The sequence below is a fragment of the Pristis pectinata genome, chromosome 10, assembly GCF_009764475.1.
Source record: "Pristis pectinata isolate sPriPec2 chromosome 10, sPriPec2.1.pri, whole genome shotgun sequence".
NCBI classification, from domain to species: Eukaryota; Metazoa; Chordata; class Chondrichthyes; order Rhinopristiformes; family Pristidae; genus Pristis; species Pristis pectinata.
This window is the reverse complement of record NC_067414.1, coordinates 100000437-100020453: the sequence shown is the minus strand read 5'-3', so window position 1 is coordinate 100020453 and position 20017 is coordinate 100000437. Positions and strand designations below refer to the sequence as shown.

The following is a 20017-nucleotide window of genomic DNA, read 5'->3' as shown; positions in this document are numbered from 1 at the left end:
ACTTCCCCAGTTGACTGAGATTGTAACCTGAGACAACCTTCTGCACTGCCCACTATACCACCAAGTTACATGTCACCTGCAAACTTAACAATCACATTGCCGACATTCTCATCCGAACCGTTACTATACACGACAAACAACAGTGGACCCAGCACCGATCCCAGTATCACACCACTGGTCCCAGATCTCCAGTCTGAAAAACAACCCTCCACTACCGCCCTCTGCCTCCTACCACCAAGCCAACGTTGTATCCAATTGGCTAGCTCACTCTAGGTCCCATGTGATCTAACCTTCTGGACCAGCCTACCATGCAGGACCTTGTCAAAGGCCTTGCTAAAGTCCATGAAAATAACATCTACTGCTCTGCCCTCGTCAATCCTCTTGGTCACCTCTTCAAAAAACTCAATCAAATTCATGAGACATTGGACAGCAGGTCATGGACCTAATGGGATTAATATGAATGGGTGCAATGGTCGGCATGGACGTGTTGGGCCGAAGAGCCTGTTTCTGTGATGCACAGCTCTATGACTCCATAGGATTGGACAGAATATGAAGAAAAGCAAAGGCTGAATGATTAAGGAGGCAGGAAACGTTAGAGTGTGAGTATTTCCAACATTTGCTGTTTTTGTTATCAAAGGGTGCAGAGGACAAAGGTCGGCTGATAATACACAAGGAATCTGCTAACATAAAATAGATGATAAGATATAAGATATATTTCTTAGTCACATGTACATTGAAACACACAGTGAAATGCATCTTTTGCGTAGAGTGTTCTGGGGGCAGCCCGCAAGTGTCGCCACGCTTCCGGCGCCAACATAGCGTGCCCACAACTTCCTAACCCGTACGTCTTTGGAATGTGGGAGGAAACCAGAGCACCCGGAGGAAACCCATGCAGATACGGGGAGAACATACAAACTCCTTAAAGACAGTGGCGGGAATTGAACCCGGGTTGCTGACGCTGTAATAGCGAAGGTATCAGGCATATAAACAGTAAAAGTAGATTTAAATGGTGGGTGGGGCCAATTATAGACCAAACTGGAGGCCTGGTTGTGGAGCCAGAAGTTATGGCTGAATATTAAAGGGGTTTTCACCATCAGGGTTCCTGTAGAAGAGAAGCTGGTTGAGACAATGTGTGGGTAGAGCATTGATAATGAGGGGGTGTGGGAAAACAGGACCAGATGGGATGTATCCAAGCCTGCCGAGGGGTTGGAAAACAAGAGCAGGTGTCCTGTTGAGACTGAGATCCCGCTAGGAATGCTGTGCGCAGTTCTGGTCTCCGTAGCTAAAGAGGATGCTCTTGTCTTGGAGTCAGTGCAACAGAGATTCGCCTGCTGCTGAGGATGCGGTGTTGCATTAAGAAGACGTGATGAAGTCTGGAAGAATGAATGGTGGTCTCAGAGAGATGTATGTCATTGTGAGGGGCATGGACATTCCAAGAGGCTGCTCCCTCAGACAATCTCAGCTGGTGGGGTCTGCAGGGATTTGTTGCCACAGAGGACTGGAATTTGTTCTTGTTCCAGCATGGTCCTGGTCCCTGACCTTGACCACCATCCTCCCTTTGACAATGACCCTGCAAGAATCCAGGGAAGTGCCCAGCTGGTTGGGGCTGAAACCCTGTGACCGGTTAGTGCCTGGAGTGTGAGTGTGCTCACTGTGTTCCCAATGTCTCTGCAGGCTGTACATGACCACACGCATGTCCAACCCAAACTTCCTGCCAGCCGTCTGCATCCTGGTCACGCTGATTAACTTCACAGCGACGTTCGAGGGGCTCCAGGAGCAGCTGCTGTCCAGGGTGGTGAAACGGCAGCACCCCGAGGTGGAGAAGCAGCTGGGGTGGCTGCTGCACACCACTGCCCGCGACCTGGCCACCCTGCGGCACCTGGAGAACAGGTCGCTCTCCTTGTTGCAGAAGTCCGAGGGTAAGGAGAGCTGGCTGGGTGTGGGAATTCTCCTCTGTCGGTTGTACGCGGCGGCAGTTGTCATGGTGAGGTGCGGAAGGCAGGGACCAAAGAGCAATTCTCTCATGAGACACAATTTTCGCGGAGCAGCAAGTTGGTAAATTGGTTTATTATTGCCACATGTACCAAGGTACAGTGAAAAACTTTGTTTTGCTTGCCATCCATACAGATCATTTCATTACATAGTGCATTGAGGTAGTACAAGGGAAATTAATAACAGAATGCAGAATAAAGTGTTACAGTTACAGAGTAAGTGCAGTGCAGGCAGACAATAAGGTGCAAGGTCATAATGAGGTAGATTGTGAGGTCAAGAGTCCATTTTATCGTACTAGGGAACCTTTCAATAGTCTTATAACAGTGGGATAGAAGCTGTCCTTGAGCCTGGTGGTACGTGCTTTCAGGCTTTAGTATCTTCTACCTGATGGGAGGGGGAAGAAGAGGCAATATCCAGGGTGGGTGGGGTCTTTGATTATGTTGGCTGCTTTACTGAGACAGCAAGGAAATGTGGGCTCCTAGTGCCCACCCACAGCAGCACAGCAAACATGTAGCTCAAAGACCGGGACAGAGGGTAACCAGGTTCTTGGATCCCAGAGGTCACAGGGGAGAGGGTGCACTGCTACTACAAATAATCAGCAATAGAGCCATAGAGTCACACAGCACGGAAACAGGCCCTTCGACCCAACTGGTCCATGCCGACCAAGGTGCCTATCTTAGCTGGTCCCATTTGCGTGCATTGGGCCCATATCCCTCTGAACCTTTCCTATCCATGTACCTGTCCAAGTGCCTTTTAAATGTTGTTAATGTACCTGCCTCAACCACTTCCTCTGGCAGCTCGTTCCACTTACTGACCATCCCCTGGGTGAAAAAGTTGCCCCTCCAGCTTCCTATTAAATCTCTGCCCTCTCACCTTAAAACCTTTCTCCTCTCTCCTTAAACCTATGCCTAATAGTTCTCGATTCCCTAACCCTGGGAAAAGACTGTGCGCATTCACCCTATCTACGTCCCTCATGATTTTATACACTTCTATAAGATCAGCCCTCAGTCTCCTACACTACAATGTAAAAAGTCCCAACCTGCTCAACCCCTCTCCATAACTCAGTCACAATGTAAACAGAATGTTCTGTATATCGCAAAGGGCACTGGTTACTAACGTAGGGAGGCTATACTTCAGTGTAGGGCATTAATAGAGTGATAGAGCAATACAGCACGGTACAGGCCCTTCAGCCCAACCAGTCCATGCTGACCACGGTATCCACCCAGCTGGTACCAATTTCCTCCGTTTGGCCCATGTCTCTCCAAGCCCTGCCCCAGCATGTACATATCCAAGTGCTTCTTAAATGATGCTAGTGTACCTGCCTCACCCACTTCCTCTGGCAGCTTGTTCCACATACTCACCACCCTCTGCGTGAAAAAGTTGCCTCTCAAGTCCCTTACACCACATCGGGAGAATGATGTACAGTATCAGAGTATTGGTCTCGTGATTTAAGAAAGGATGCATTAACAGTTCTGGAATGTTCATTGAAATAGTACCTGGTATAGACGGGCTGTCTCATCGAAAAAATTGGGCGGATGAGGCTTGTATCTGCTGGAGTTTAGAAGAGTGAGAGGGGACTTGAGTAGTCCTGGCAGGGTGGGTGTGGAGAGGGTGTGTTCTCTTGTGGAAGAACCTAAAAAAAGACAACATTTTCTCTCCAAGGATTCTGTGGGCCTTTGGAACTCTCTTCCTCCAAGGATGGTGGAAGCAGAGTGTTTGAATGTTTTTGTGGCAGAGGTAGACGGGTACTTGATAAGCAAGGGTGGTGAATGGTTATTGGGGGCAGACGGTAATGCAGAGCTGAGATAACAAACTGATCAGCCAGGACTTTACTGAATGGTGGAGCAGACTCAAGGGACGGGGTAACCAACTCCTGCTTCTAATTCCTTCGTTCAGACCCCTTGAGGAAGAGAGTTGATAAATTGGTAAATTGGTTTATTATTGTCACTTGTACCAAGGTACAGTGAAAAACTCATCTTGCATACTGTTCATACTGATCAATTCATTACACAGTGCATTGAGGTAGTACAAGGTAAACCAATGACAGAATACAGAGTGAAGTGTAACAGCTACAGAGAAAGTACAGAGCAGGTAGACAATAAGGTTCAAGGTCATAACGAGGAATATTGTGAGGTCAAAAGTCCATCTTATCGTACTAGGGAACTGTTCAATAGTCTTATAACAGCGGGATAGAAGCTGTCCTTGAGCCTGGTGGTACGTGCTTTCAGGCTTTTGTATCTTCTGTCCTATGGGAGGGGGGAAAAGAGAGAATGTCCGGGATGGGTGGGGTTTCTGATTATGCTGGCTGCTTAATCGAGGCAGTGAGAAGTGCAGACAGAGCCCATGGAGGGGAGGCTGGTGTCTGTGATGCACTGGGCTGTGTCCACAACTCTCTGCAGTTTCTTGTGGTTACGGGTAGAGCAGTTGCCGTACCAAGTCGTGATGCAAAAACTCACAGCCCTACGAGAAGAAAAATCTCCTCTTTCTCAGACAAGTGCGTAGTGATGCACTTTGGGGAGTTAAAACCAGGGCAGAACATACACAGTGAATGGCAGGGCCCCGGGGAGAGTTTTAGAACAGAGAGACCTCGGGGTTCATGTGGAGACACGAAAGACTGCAGGTGTGGGGATCTGGAGGGTACAAGTACACAGTGCCCTGAAAGTGGTGACACAGGTAGACAGGGTGGTGAAAAGGGCATATGGCATGCTTGCCTTCGTTGGTCAAGGCATTGGGTACACGTCATGTTGCAGCTGTACAAGACGTTGGGTAGACCACACTTAGAACATTCCAGCACAGTACAGGCCCTTCGGCCCACCATACTGTGCCAACATTTTATCCTGCTCTATCTAACCCTTCCCTCCCACATGGCCCTCCATTTCCCTATCATTCATGTGGCTATCTAAGAGTCTCTTAAATGTTCCTAATGTATCTGCCCCCACAACCTCTGCTGGCAGAGCGTTCCAGCAGAGGTACTTTTTAAAAAATATTTCTTTATTAATCACATGTACATCAAAACACACGGTGAAATGTATCTTTTGCGTAGAGTGTTCTGGGGGCAGCCCGCAAGTGTCGCCACGCTTCCGGCGCCAACATAGCATGCCCACAACTTTCTAACCCGTACGTCTTTGGAATGTGGGAGGAAACCCGAGCACCCGGAGGAAACCCACGCAGTCACGGGGAGAACGTACAAACTCCTTACAGACTGTGGCCGGAATAGAACCAGGGTCGCTGGTGCTGTAATAGCGTTACGCTAACCGCTACACTATCGTGCCTGCCCTTGGAGTATTATGTGCAGTTCTGGTCACTCAGCTATGGGAAGGATGTGATTCAGTTAGAGGGGATGCAGAAACTATTTACAGGGATGTTGCCAGGACTCTAGGGCTTACCAGGAGAGATTGGATAGGCTGGGACTGTTCTCCCTGGACCAAAGGAGGCTGGGAGGTGACATGCTAGAGATAGATAAAATATTAAGAGGCATAGAGAGGGTAGATGGTCCATGTCTGTGTCCCAAGGTAGGGGTGTCTAAAGCTAGAGGGCAGAGGTTTGAGGTGAGAGGGAGAAGGTTTAAAGGGATCGGAGGGGTAAATACTTCACAAAAGGGAAGCTGGTACCTGGAATGAGCAGCCAGAGGAGGTGGGGGAGGAGGTATCTGGTTGTTTTTGTGAATGGATGCCTGTAACAACAGTTAAGAGGCACGTGGACAGGTGCTTGAATGAGCAGGGCACAGAGGGATATGGAATTAATGCAGGCAAGTGGGATTAGTGTAGATAGTCATGGTGGTCAGCATTGACATGGTGGGCTGAAGGCCCTGGTTCTATGCTGTCCAACTCTATGACTCTGTGTCTCTGTTTTGATGCCACTTTCCAGGGCACTGTTGAGACTGCACCAGGAGTATGCCCACGGTTTAGGTCTGGATATATAAGGAAGGGTATGATAATGGGACCAGCTCAGATGGGAATCTTGGTCAGCATGGACCAGTTGGGCCGAAAGGCCTGTTTCCGTGCTCTATGACTCTATGAATCTTAAGTCGTCTGTGCCGACCAAGTTGTCCACTTGAGCTGGTCCCAGTGCAGAGGAAGTTCACTGGATTGATCCTGGGATGAAGGGGTTAATGTTTGGTACATGGATAGGAAAGTGTGAGAGGGTATGGGCGAAACACGGGGAACTGGGACCATTTCCATGGATCCCTCAAGGTTGCCGCACAGGTCAATAGGGTTGTTAAGAAGGTGTATGGTGTGTTGGCCTTCATTAGTTGGGGTATTGAGTTCAAGAGCTGCCAGGTAATGTTGCAGCTCTACAGAACTCTGGTTAGACCACACTTGGAGTATTGTGTTCAGTTCTGGTCACCTCATTATAGGAAGGATGTGGAAGCTTCAGAGAGGGTGCAGAGGAGATTTACCAGGATGCTGCCTGGATTGGAGAGCATGTCTTATGAGGATAGGCTGAGTGAGCTAGGGCTTTTCTCTTTGGAGCGAAGGAGTATGAGAGGTGACTTGATAGAGGTATACAAGATGATGAGAGGCATAGATTGAGTGGACAGTCAGAGACTTTTTCCCAGGGTGAAGATAGCTAACACGAGGAGTCATAATTTTAAGGTGATTGGAAGAAGGTATAAGGGGGATGTCAGAGGTAAGTTTTTTTACACAGAGAGTGGTGGGTGTGTGGAACACACTGCCGGCAGAGGTTGTGGGGGAAGATACTTTAGGGACATTTAAGAGACTCTTAGATAGACACATAGATGATAAAGAAATGGAGAGCTATGTGGGAGGGAAGGGTTAGAGAGATCTTAGAGCAGGATAAAATGTTGGCACAACATTGTAGGCCGAAGGGCCTGTACTGTGCTGTAGTGTTCTAGGTTCTATGTTCTTGGTGTGCAAGTCCACAGTGGCATCACAGGTTGATGAAGTGCTCAAGAAGGCATAAGGGATACTGTCCCTCGTGAGTTAGGGCACTGAATACAAGAGCGGGGGTAGGGGTGATGCTCTAACTTTATAATACGTTGGTCAGACCACAGCTGGAGCACTGCGTGCATTTCTGGTCTCCACACCAGAGGGAGGATGTGATGGCGCTGGACAGGGTGCGGAGGAGATCCCCCAGGATGTTGCCTGGGATGGAAGGTTTTAGTTGTGAGGAGAGACTGGACAAAGGTTACGAAGGCTCTGGACAAGCACTTGAATCGCCCAGACACAGAGGGCTGTGGGCCAAGTGCTGGCAGATGGGATTCACGGGTGGGTGCCCAGTGGTTGGGGTGGGCCCAATGTTTCCGCGCTGTATGACTGGGGATCTAGAACCAGAATAAGGGATTCCCCATTGCACTTGGAGGTGAGGAGAAACTTCTTCTCTCAGAGACCGGTGGATCTCTGGAACTCCACTCCTCCCCCCCCCCCCCCCCCCCCCCCCCCACCCCCGGTGAGCTGAGGAGGCTGAGTCACTGAACATAACGCAAGGGGAAGACTGATAGAAACTTAAACCACAAGGGTAGGTACAGGGAGAGTGTGGGAAAGCGATGTTCAGGCCAAGACTGGATCATCAATGATGTTGAAGAATGGAGGTGCAGTCTTTAGGGCCCTCTTGTGCTCATATCCTTATGTCTTAAAGGAGAAAAGGTGGGGGGTGGAGAATTTTGGAGAAAATTTCAGGCCTTAGGGCCGGGTGAAGGAACAGGCAATTAAAACTGGGGTTGCAAATGGAAGGATCTCACAGGGTTGTGGGGCTGGATTCAGTTCCTGAAACAGGAGGGTCATCTTTCTATAGTGTAGTATTTTTATTGTGACCCTTCCTTGTTCCAGGACACATCTTGGACGACCAGGACCTCATTGACACCCTTCAGCAGTCAAAAGACATGTCCACAGAGATAAAACTTCGCATTGAAGCCTCGGAGGAGAATGAGAAGAAAATCACGGCAGCTCGCCAGAAGTACCTGCCCATGGCAACACGAGGTTCCATTTTGTACTTTGTGGTTGACGAGTTGTCGCAGCTGAACTGCATGTATCGCTTCTCTCTGCACTGGTTCATGAAGATATTCACCGAGTCTGTGAACAACATTCACAAGCCACACACAAGGACGCCGCTGTCGAGCTCGAGACAAACTGCTTCTTTGCAACAGTCAACCAGTGGGTTCAGAAGTTCTACCAGTGCACCGCTGCACACCGGCTTCAATTCCTTCCTCCAGGACATGATGAAAACACTTACTGAGAACGTTTACAAGGTAGGTCACAGCCAGAAATATCAAGAGATAAAACTTCAACACCATTCCGCCAAACATCTCCACCTCACACGATCCAAATGGATCGAAGTCCTTCCCATTCACTTGCTTTGCAATTGTTAGAGGTACAAAAGCTCAACAGGTCTCATTCTCCATCCAAGGAGTCGTCATATAATTCATTGGTGAGGTCGCACTTGGAGCACTGTGGACAGTGTTAGTCACCCTGTTATGGGAAAGACGTGGTTAAACTGGAAAAAGTGCAGAGAAGATTTACGAGGATGTTGCCTGGACTCGAGGGCCTGAGTTATAGGGAGAGGTTGGCCAGGCTGGGGCTTCATTCCTTGGAACGTAGGAGAATGAGGGGCGACCTTATAGAAGTGCTTAAAATTATGAGAGGCATAGAGAAGGTGGATGGTAACAGTCTTTTCCCCAGGGTCGGGGAGTCCAAAGCTAGGGGCATAGATTTAGGGTGAGAGGGGAATGATTTAAAAGGGACCTGAGGGGCAACTTTTTCACGCAGAGGGTGGTGAGTATATGGCACGAACTGCCTGAGGAAGTGGGTGAGGCAGGTACAATAGTATAGAGTCACAGAGCACTACAGCACAGAAACAGGCGGTGTGTAGGGACTGTACACAGAGTGGCAGTGTGTAGGCACTGTACGCGGTGTGGCGGTGTGTAGGCACTGTACGCGGCGTGGCGGTGTGTAGGCACTGTACGCGGCGTGGCGGTGTGTAGGCACTGTACGCGGCGTGGCGGTGTGTAGGCACTGTACGCGGCGTGGCGGTGTGTAGGCACTGTATGCGGTGTGGCGGTGTGTAGGCACTGTACGCGGCGTGGCGGTGTGTAGGCACTGTACGCGGCGTGGCGGTGTGTAGGCACTGTACGCGGCGTGGCGGTGTGTAGGCACTGTACGCGGTGTGGCGGTGTGTAGGGACTGTACGCGGCGTGGCGGTGTGTAGGCACTGTATGCGGTGTGGCGGTGTGTAGGGACTGTACGCGATGTGGGTAACCTCAGCCACTCTGCCTCTCCCCCCACAGCTGGTCTGGTTTGCCATCTTCACCAATCACCAGCTCTGCTTCTCCTTCATGCTGTGCACCAGCATCATGCGGATGAACAGGACAGGGGAGCATGACCATGGCTCCATGGGAAACCTTCCGGAAGCCGAGTGGCAGATCTTCCTCCATTCAGAAGTGCTTGTAAATGTAGACCACAGGGAGAGATCCCAGGACTTACAAGGTACAGCCTGACAATGAGTTGTTCTAATGCTGCTGTGGGTGTCGGGTTCAGTGGGTGTTCCCTGTCTCCTCTCCCCCCCCACCCATGGGTGTCGGGGTTCAGTGGGTGATCCCTGTCTCCCCCCCCGTGGGTGTTGGGGTTCAGTGGGAGAAAGATTCCCATCCCAGTTCCCATTCCCTAAGGATATCAGTGTACAGTGGGAGAAGTTCCCATTCTCTGAGGATGTCGGTGTACGGTAGGTGATGTTCCCATTCTCTGAGGATGTCGGTGTACGGTAGGTGATGTTCCCATTCTCTGAGGATGTCGGTGTACGGTAGGTGATGTTCCCATTCTCTGAGGATGTCGGTGTACGGTAGGTGATGTTCCCATTCTCTGAGGATGTCGGTGTACGGTAGGTGATGTTCCCATTCTCTGAGGATGTCGGTGTACGGTAGGTGATGTTCCCATTCTCTGAGGATGTCGGTGTATGGTAGGTGATGTTCCCATTCTCTGAGGATCTCAGTGTACGGTGGGGGAGATTCTGCCTGCTCTCTCCCCACAATAAATCTGGTGTTTGTCTGAGACCGCCCGCCACCATGAAAAGTCAGGGGGCAGTGGTTGGTCCAGATTTCCATCAGCCGGGCCTTGATTAAGGAAGGTTATTATTTACTGCACAGGGCTGGAAGAGGACAAGTGGTTTGAGCAAGGTCCTAATGCTGGCTGGATACCTGAAGCCACCTGGAGCCAGTGCCTGTACGTTAACACTCGGCTGAGCCCCTTTGCGCTGCTCTGCAGATCCCTCAACACCCAGCCTCAGCAGTGGGACAGCTTCCGTCAGGCTGAGGAACTCCACCGCTTCCTGAGAACTCCTTTCCGCAAGCAGCGGCCGCTCTCAGAGCAAGGTATGCTGCACCATGGAAGCTCACCACTGTGCCGTGGGAACAGGCGATGGATAACCGGATTGCTCGCCGGTGTCGGGTGTGTTTGCTGGTGTTGTAGTGTGCACTGGTAACTCAATGGCTGCTGATAACTGTGGCGTGTGCTGGGAATGCGCGCGCGCGCGCACCTGTGTGCGTGCGTGTGTGTGTGTGTGTGTGTGTGTGTGTGTGTGTGTGTGTGTGTGTGTGTGTGTGTGTGTGTGTGTGTGTGTGTGTGTACATGCTGCTCCCCAAGGTGTGTGCTCGTAATCTCAGCCCCAACATCTGGGGACATGTCAGGAGACCCCAGAGACATCGTAGGCACAGAACATAGAACAGTACAGCACAGAACAGGCCCTTCGGCCCACAATGTTGTGCCAACATAGCTATTCCCTCCTACCTACAGAATGCCCATCTCCCTCCATTTTCCTCTCATTCCTGTGCCCATCCAAGCCCCTCTTAAAAGCCCCCGATGAATTTGCCTCCACCACCCTATCAGGCAACGCATTCCAGGCACCCACCACCCTCTCAGTAAAAAACATACCCCTCACGTCTCTTCTGAACCTACCCCCTCTCACATTAGACGCATGCCCTCTGGTATTAGATCGCTCAATAATGGGGAAAAGATATTGCTTGTCCACCCTATCTATGCCCCTCATAATTTTATACACTTCCAACAGATCACCCCTCAGCCTCCACCGCTCCAGAGAAAAGAGCCCAAGTTTGTCCAGCCTCTCTTTATAGCACATGCCCTCTAATCCAGGCAGCATCCTAGTAAAGCTCCTCTGCACCCTCTCTAAAGCCTCGACATCCTTTCTATAGTGAGGTGACCAGAACTGCACGTAATACTCTAAATGCAGCCTAACCAGAGTTCTGTAGAGATGCATCAGAACTTCTTGACTCCTGTACTCAATACCTCAATTAATAACTGCAAGAATGTAGAACAGCACAGCACAGCAACAGGCCCTTTGGACCACCATGTTGTGCTGAACACAATGCTGAATTAAATTAAATCCCTTCTGTCTCTACATGACCCATATCCCTCCATTCCCTGCCTGTTCATGTGTCTATCTAACAGTCTCTTAAACACCACTATCGTATCTGCCTCCACCCCCACCACTGGCAGCCTGTTCCAGATACCCACCACTCTGTGTGTAAAATACTTGCCCCACAAATCTCTCTTAACTTTCCCCCCTCTCACTCTAAATGTATGTCCTCGAGTTCTTGACATTTCTACTCTGGGAAAAAGATTCTGACTGCCTACCCTATCCGTGCATCTCATAATTTTATAAACTTCTATCAGGTCCCCCCTCAGCCTCCGCCACTCCGGAGAAAACAACCCAAGTTTGTCCAACCTCTCCTTATAGCTCCTACCCTCTAATCCAGGCAGCGTCCTGGTGAACCTCTTCTGCACCCTCTCCAAAGCCCCCACATCCTTCCTGTAATGGGGTGACCAGAACTGCACACATTACTCCAAGTGCAGCCTAACCAATGTTTTATACAGCTGCAACGTGACTTTCCTACCCCTGTACTCAGTGCCCCGACCAATGAAGGCAAGCATGCCATGTGCCTTTACCATCCTATCTATGTGTGTGGCATGACCATCTCAGGTAATCATGACCATCTTCAAGAGACAAGTTCCATTACAACTACCACTGTGGGGTCTCCCTGTGTCTACAGCATGGTTTTCCTTAACTACCTCCTCCCAGTTTCCCAAATTTCATCCATCTCAAGGCACAGTAGACATGACCTTCACCACACGACAGTTCCAGGAGAGGCACAGAGAGCAGTAACAACACTACACACAAATTAAAAACAGAAAGAGCTGCAAACTCTCCAAAGGTCAGGCAGCGTCTGTGGGAAGAGAAACGGTTAACAGGACCCTTCGTCAGAACTGACCTGTGGACAAGGTTTTTCTGTTTGTTTTCAGATTTTGAACACAGACAGATTTCTTTTTTATGTTCACCACTACAAAGGGCCTTTCAACCTGGTGAAGGTGATAGCTCCATCAGTGGAAAGACTGGAGCATCCTCCTCAACCTCGCCTGCCCTGGAAATTCATCTTATGTTTGCTTCATGATTGCAGGAAACTCATGATGTCATCCAGTCAGTGTCACGGTGTCAGACAGCACGGGGAGAGGCCCTTCAGCCCAACGTGTCCATGCTGACCAAGCTGCCTACCTTGCCATTTGCTGGCGTTTGACCCTCTAAACCTTCCCTATCCATGTACCTGTCCAAATGCCTTTTAAACAAGTGTGCCCACCTCTCCCACTTCCTCTGGCAGCTCAGTTCATATATCCACCAGCCTCTGAAAAAGGGAATCCCTCAGGTCCTCTTTAAATCTTTCCCCTCTCACCTTAAACCTGTGCCCTCTAGTTTTAGACTCCCCTACACTGGGAAAAAGACTGAGACCACCTACCATCTATACCCCTCATGATTTTATACACCTCCATAAGATAAGAAAAGGTCTTTATTAGTCACATGTACATCGAAACACACAGTGAGATGCATCTTTTGCGTAGAGTGTTCTGGGGGCAGCCCGCAAGTGTCGCCACATTTCCGGCACCAACATAGCATGCCCACAACTTCCTAACCTATATTTGGAATGTGGGAGGAAACCGGAGCACCCGGAGAAAACCCGTGCAGACACAGGGAGGACGTACAAACTCCTTACAGACAGCGGCCGGAATCACTGTAATAGCGTTATGCTAACAGCTACACTACCGTGCTGGTCACCCCTCAGCCTCCTGCACTCCAGGAGAAACAGTCCCAGCCTGTCCAGTCTCTCCTTATAACTCAAGACCTCCAGTTCCAGCAAGATCTTTGTGAACCCCCTCTAGCTTAATCACATCCTTCCTATAGTGCAGTAACCAGAACTGCACACAATATTCCAGGTGCAGTCTCACCAATGTCCTACACAGCTGTAACATGATGTCCCAGCTCGTGTACTCAGTGTCCAGTACGATGAAGGCAATGTGCCAAATGCCTTCTTCACCACCCTGTCTACCTGCATTGAGCTGCAGTGGGCAGTCAGCACCCGTGCATGTTTGGAGGGTGAGCTCCAAGTCAACGTCAATTCATTCTTGCACGCACCGGCGCCTTACACTAATCATCCATAAAACAAAGGTCCTGTACCATCCCATCCCACCCCACCCCCCCCCCCCCCCCCCCCACTGTATGACACTGCCCTCTGAGAATAAAGCTCCATGATGAGACAGTGTACAAAGTAGACCACTTCCCGTATCTCGGGAGCCACCTTGAGGATGGAGATGAATTTCTGGAGCAGCTGAATTTGAGGTGGGTTCTCCACAGTCCCGCCCACCCTGTGGATGGAATCAAAGGCTTCACCGAGGTTGGAAAAGGTGGTTGGTAGTGGTTGGTGCTGCCTGCTCCATTTCTCTTGGAGCTCTTGCACAGAGAAGGTCACATCCACCGTGCATCTGGATGGATGGAATCTGGGGAGCAGCTCTTCGCACCACAGGGAGGAGAAGCCTACAGCAGAGCTCCGTGTGGAGGCACACATTCACCGTCACATTCAATGAGGCAGCACAGCCCTTGGTTGTCTGAGGAACACCAAGAGCTCAAGCCCAGCCACCAAGCTCCTGGTCTGTGAGCGGCAGTGATCCCCACCCCGAGGCATGGACTACCGACTGCTGAGGTGGTCCCTCGGGATCAAGGATGACCTGCTCCCACTCTGCTTCTGTTGGCTCAGAGATGGCTGACGAGGCCAGTGGGGGACCTGTAGGGTTTGCCAGAGATGGGCAGGTGGATGGCTGGGGAGCAGAGGATCCATCTGTCGTTTATCCAGGGCTTCCATGTACTCCTGATTCCTGGAATCTGGGTTCACCAGCACCATCCCGGAATATTCCTTCACACAAGTAGTTGCAGCCCAGAGATTCCCAGGAGTGTGGCAGGATGCTGTACACTTCCAAGGAGGTGTTGAGGATATCTTATAATCTTTCCCTCTGATCACCTGGTAATCTCCTCCCAGAACAACGTTTGGAATAGAGTCTCTGTGTCCGGAACCTGGTGTCAGGGACACATGACCTGCCCAACAGAGCTGGCAGCGTGTAAGGAGAGGCTGGAGGTTGGGAATATTGGTCCGTGAGTGGTCAGATACCTTTTGTAGACAGTGCTGGTGGCAGCTGTCCAGTGTTGGCCGCCTGCCTGCTGTTACCTGTCAGGGAAAGGAGCTGGGGGTTGGAGAGAGAACGTGCTGGGCATTGAACAGAGAGAGTGTTGGGGATTGTAGAGAGAGAGTGTTGGGGATTGTGGAGAGAGAATGTTGGGGATTGTAGAGAGAGAGTGTTGGGGATTGTAAAGAGAGAGTGTTGGGGATTGGGGAGAGAGTGTTGGGGATTGTAGAGAGAGAGTGTTGGGGATTGGGGAGCGAGTGTTGGGGATTGTAGAGAGAGAGTGTTGGGGATTGGGGAGCGAGTGTTGGGGATTGTAGAGAGAGTGTTGGGGATTGGGGAGGGAGTGTTGGGGATTGGGGAGAGTGTTGGGGACAGGGGAGAATGTGTTGGGGATTGGGGAGGGAGTGATGGGGATTGTGGAGAGAGAGTGTTGGGGATTGTAGAGGGAGTGTTGGGGATTGGGGAGAGAGAGTGTTGGGGATTGTAGAGAGAGAGTGGTGGTGATTGGGGAGAGATTGTTGGGGATTGTAGAGAGAGAGGGTTGGGGATTGGGGAGAGAGTTGGGGATTGGGGAGGGAGTGTTAGGGATTGGGGAGAGAGTGTTGGGGATTGTAGAGAGAGAGTGTTGGGGATTGGGGAGAGAGGGTGTTGGGGATTGGGGAGAGAGGGTGTTGGGGATTGGGGAGAGAGAGGGTTGGGGATTGTAGAGGGAGTGTTGGGGATTGGGGAGAGAGTGTTGGGGATTGTAGAGAGAGAGTGTTGGGGATTGGGGAGAGAGGGTGTTGGGGGTTGGGGATTGGGGAGAGAGTGTTGGGGATTGTAGAGAGAGAGTGTTGGGGATTGGGGAGAGGGTGTTGGGGATTGGGGAGAGAGAGGGTTGGGGATTGGGGAGAGAGTGTTGGGGATTGGGGAGAGAGTGTTGGGGATTGTAGAGAGAGAGTGTTGGGGATTGGGAAGAGAGTGTTGGGGATTGCGGAGGGAGTGATGGCGATTGTGGAAAGAGAGTGTGGGGATTGGGGAGAGAATGTTAGAGACTGGGGAGAATGTGTTGGGGATTGGTTAGAGAAGGTTTGGGTTAGCACTCTATAAACTGCTGCAATTAGAGGGGATTCATATGACTGTCTCTTTGTTGTACAGGCTTGAGTTCACAAGGAATTCGCAGTGGATCACACCATGCGCACTCTGAACCAGAGGACACAGTCTTCCCTTGGGAACTCCTGAGTGCTTTCCAGAGGCTGATATTGGTACGAGCATCATCTGAAATAGTCGGTGTGAGGGTGCAGTCAGAGCCAGACACCATCCAGGCAGTGAGTCACGGAGCTGTACAGCGCAGGATTGGGCCCTTCAGCCCACTACATGCACGTCCAGCTATTTGCCCCACACCAATCCCATTTGCCTGCATTAGGTCTGTATCCTTCTACGTCTTGTGTGTTCGAGAGCCCACCATGTTGTGCCGACCTACATAAACCTTATCCACACTCTTAAACACAGTGATTGCATCCGATTGCACCACCTCCTGGCACCACAATCCATTCACTCCCTCCGCCACCAGTGCACAGGGGCTGCAGCCTGAACCATCTGTCAGTGTACTGAGGTTACCTGTCCAGGCTACTCCAACAGCACCTCCCGAACCTGCAACCTCGGTCGCTGAGGACAAGGGACCTCCAGTGCGTGGGGACACCATCACATGCAGATTCCCCACCCGGCCACACACCCTCCTAACTTGGGAACATGTCACCACCCTTCATTGTCACCGGATCCCTGAACCCTCCCCAGTAACACCAAGGCAGCATTTTCCCCAGGACAGCAACAGTCCAGGAAGGTGACTCACCACCGCCCCCCAACCCCACACCTTGTCAAGGGCAGTTGTGGGGTGGACTGTAAATAGAACATAGAACAGCACAGTGCAGGCCCTTCAACCCACCATGTTGTACGGACCAATATAAACATCCACATTCAGTCTATCCCCCTCTCCACCTCCCATAACCCTCTATTTCTCTTTCATCCATGTGCCTCTCTAAGAGACTCTTGAATGACCCGATTGTATCGGCCCCGCCACCCACCTGTAGATCCTAACTTCTTTTTATTGGCAGCTGCTGCCTAATTATCCAATTAGCTGATCAACAGGCCCATCTACTCACTGCAGCAACAAGAACAACAGCAAACTGCTTCCCGCTCTAATTCTTACGGTACTTCCCACGGCAACGAGAATTCCTGCTCCTGTACTCATCCCACTCAACACAGCAACTGCTGGCCTTTTCAGCAACACCAACATCCTGTCAATGAACTGAAATAAACTAACGAAGCACAAAACATGAGCTGGCCCACCGAACACTGGCAGTGTGAGGCGCCTCCCTCAGCAGGGAGTAATCTCTAGGTCCTTCCCTTTTCTTTTCACCTGCACAGATGCTGCCTGACCCCCTCACCACCCAGGTCATGCCCTCTTCTCGTTACTACCATTGGGGAGGAGGTACAGGAGCCTGAAGACCCACACTCAACGATTCAGGAACAGCTTCTTCCCCTCCGCCATCAGACTTCTGAACGATCCATGAACACCACCTCGTTATTCTTTTTGTTTTGCAGTGTTTATTTATCTTTGTAATTTATAGATTTTTATGCCTTTACACTGTGTACTGCTGCCGCAAAACAACAGACTTCACGTCATGTGTCAGTGACAATGTCTGATTCTGACTTTGGTTCTGAGTATCCCCAGCACTCTGTGCTTTTATGTTCAGGTTTGCTGTAACCACCCCAGTGGTTGGAATTATACAAGGAAGATGGTTGTGCTTTCTTATGTGCACCTTCATGTAAAAGTAGTGGAGAATCCTTCTGTCTGGCCGGACCGGTGCGTGCAGGAGAATGAGGGAGTGTCCGTGTTCTCCCACTCGTCACTCTGTCCCTTCTGTTCCAGATAAAGATCCTGAGGCCGGAGTGTTTGACGGCTGCCATGAGCGGGTTTGTCGAGGAGAAGCTGGGCCCCGACTTCCTGCCAAGCCCAGCTGTCTACCTCAGGGACGCGTTTGACGAAACCGATGCCTCCACCCCCCTCATCTTTCTTCTGTCAGCAGGTGAGGAAGCTGTCAGCCTGTGGCTGTGGTTAGCCGGGGGGGGTGGTGTAGGGGGAAGCAATCTCAGGGAAGGACGGGCGTATCAGGGAGGGGCAATGGAAGAGGAAATGGGGAGGTCTTTCTGCTGCCCCAGTGTCCCACCCCACTGATGCTGCTCCTCTGGCAGAGCAAAGCTCCCTCTGTCCCACCTCTTCAGCCACACAGGATTCCCTCGGTACCACCCACCCAAGGCTGGCAGTCCATCAGTTTACACACAATACAAAAGTTTATTCAACTGCTACAATAAAAAAACACACATATTCATAACTACACCAAACACACTATTTACACTTCCAAGTTAAATGCCGTTTACGTTACCATCAACGCGCTCGGGCCCTTCCGGGGCCAACTGTTTCCGGAAATGTCCCGTGGAACCCGCTGATACAGCGCAATAATCCCCACAAAAACCACACAGATACAAAACTACAGCAAACTCACTATGTACGTTGTCAGATTAAAATGCCGTTATCGCTATCTACAACACACTCACTCCCCTGGGGGGGGGGGGGGGGGGGCCACCGATGGCGGAATTCCCCCAGGGTGCCCGTGGATACCGCGTGCTCCCTCTCCAAGGACACCCGCACGCGCATGTAAGCATGGAAGATGGGCAGGCCGGCGGACCGGCCGGAACCCTCAGCTGCTTGCTGTCACGTTCCGCGGATGGCCAGCTTGGCCAGGCCCAGCAGAAGACCCACCAGGAGATCCTTCGCGCGCCCCGCCCCGCGCCGCACCGGGTGACCGTAGATCAGCAGCGTCGGGCTGAAGTGCAGCCAGAACTTGAGCAGCAGCCCCTTCAGATACGCAAAGAAGGGCTGCGACCTCGCGCACTCCACGTACGCGTGGTACACCGTCTCCTCCCGGCCGCAGAAGTGACAGGCGGCCGGGGTGTCAGTGAACCGGCTCAGAAACCACCCAGTGCAGCACCCTACCCCCCCCCCCCAGGTCCCCGATGTAAAGGGGGAGGACTCCCGCATATAGAGACCTCTACAGGGGACCCCCCTCAGTACCGCCCCTCCCACAGTGCAGAGCTCCGTTATCGCTGCCCTTTGAACAGTGAAACATTTCCTGAACCCCTCCCATCAGTCCTACCCCCCAGAAACACTGTGCTCCCCCACTACTGTCCATCCCCTGTGTCGGGTTGTCCACCCGGACCCTGTGGAGGTGTCACGAGGGTGATGATGCCAACACCCATGGCTGGAGTTGGGATGTAAGACCTGGGCGCAGGGACATTGAGGGACTGGGCTGGTCAGGGATTATCCCTGGTGTGGTGTGGACAAAGGCCACCTGCCTGCTGCTGCCTCTGGGAGTGGAGCCAGCCCGTGGAGAGCTGGGGTGGCAGGGAGCAGGGAGATGAAATCCTGAGTCAGTTTGTCTGCTCCTTGGGTTATGCTGCTGGCACGATGTAAAATGATTGCTTTATTTCACCTGTAAGGCAGGGCTAACCCGATGCTGTGTTTTGTCACAACAGGCACAGACCCCATCACCCAGGTGCTAAGGTTGGCCAAGGAGCTGCGGGGGAGTACAGCCCACCTGGACGTGGTGTCCCTGGGCCAGGGGCAGGGGCTGGTTGCTGAAGAGCTGATCCACAAGGCTCAGGCCCAAAAGGGGCGCTGGGTCTTCCTGCAGAACTGCCACCTGGCTGCCTCCTTCATGCCGACTCTGCAGGCTGTTGTGGAATCGTGAGTTGGCCTTTGGGTGGTGCACTGGGTCCCTGTGTGTAGAAGGAACTCCATCCCTGTGTCCACAACCCCAAGACGTGTTCAATGCATCCTTTGGTGCAGATGCCCCCATGTAGAACCCCCCTGCAGATGTGTACTCCAGCACTGGAGTCTGTGCGTCCCTGAAACATTTACCACCTCACCGGCTCAGCCTGCTGGGTACCCAGCCCGAGAGGCAACCCGTCAGCTGACCGAGGTGTGTGCACCGAGCGGAGCAGTCCTGCTGTGTGCTCTGATTTGTGGGAGTGTATCGGGTTTACTGGTACATCACACACGTGGACACTGATATATGTTATCTCGTGTGAGTCCACACTGAACACACAAACATACTGAGGAACAGGAATAATCCAAGTCTCCTCCAATGTGTAATAAGATCACAACTGACGTAACTGAAGCCTGCCTCCCTTTGCTGCCTCACCTTCTGAGTTCTTCCAACATTCTCTCATTTTATCTCTGCTCACACTAATCTGGGGGAGTGTGCTGATTTAGTGTGCACACTCATTTATGCACTATGGGGGAGTGTGCTGATTTGGGCCTGATTTCGGGTGTGTATTCAGGGAACATACTGATTTGGGATCTGTCCCCTGACTTGTTGAGGGCACAGCTCTGGTTGTTTCTGTTGTGTCTGCTCCTGATGAGTCTCTCAGGGGCACTGAGCTGGTTTTGGACTTGGGCTGTACTGCCCCCCGGGTCCACACCCTGACCACAAGCTTCTTCCTCACCTCCT

The 20017-nt window shown here is 51.5% G+C and overlaps 1 protein-coding gene across 1 annotated transcript in view; it reads left to right on the top strand.

Annotated features, from left to right (window-relative positions):
- Window positions 1–20017, top strand: part of LOC127575532 (dynein axonemal heavy chain 6-like) — a 277640-nt gene that overhangs the window by 241228 nt on the left and 16395 nt on the right. Inside the window, exons 62-68 of the mRNA XM_052025464.1 lie at window positions 1675–1919; window positions 7782–8200; window positions 9236–9434; window positions 10091–10315; window positions 15603–15709; window positions 17377–17533; window positions 19041–19251. Coding sequence (XP_051881424.1) covers window positions 1675–1919; window positions 7782–8200; window positions 9236–9434; window positions 10091–10315; window positions 15603–15709; window positions 17377–17533; window positions 19041–19251 — 1563 coding nt within the window. The remainder of the gene's footprint in view (window positions 1–1674; window positions 1920–7781; window positions 8201–9235; window positions 9435–10090; window positions 10316–15602; window positions 15710–17376; window positions 17534–19040; window positions 19252–20017) is intronic.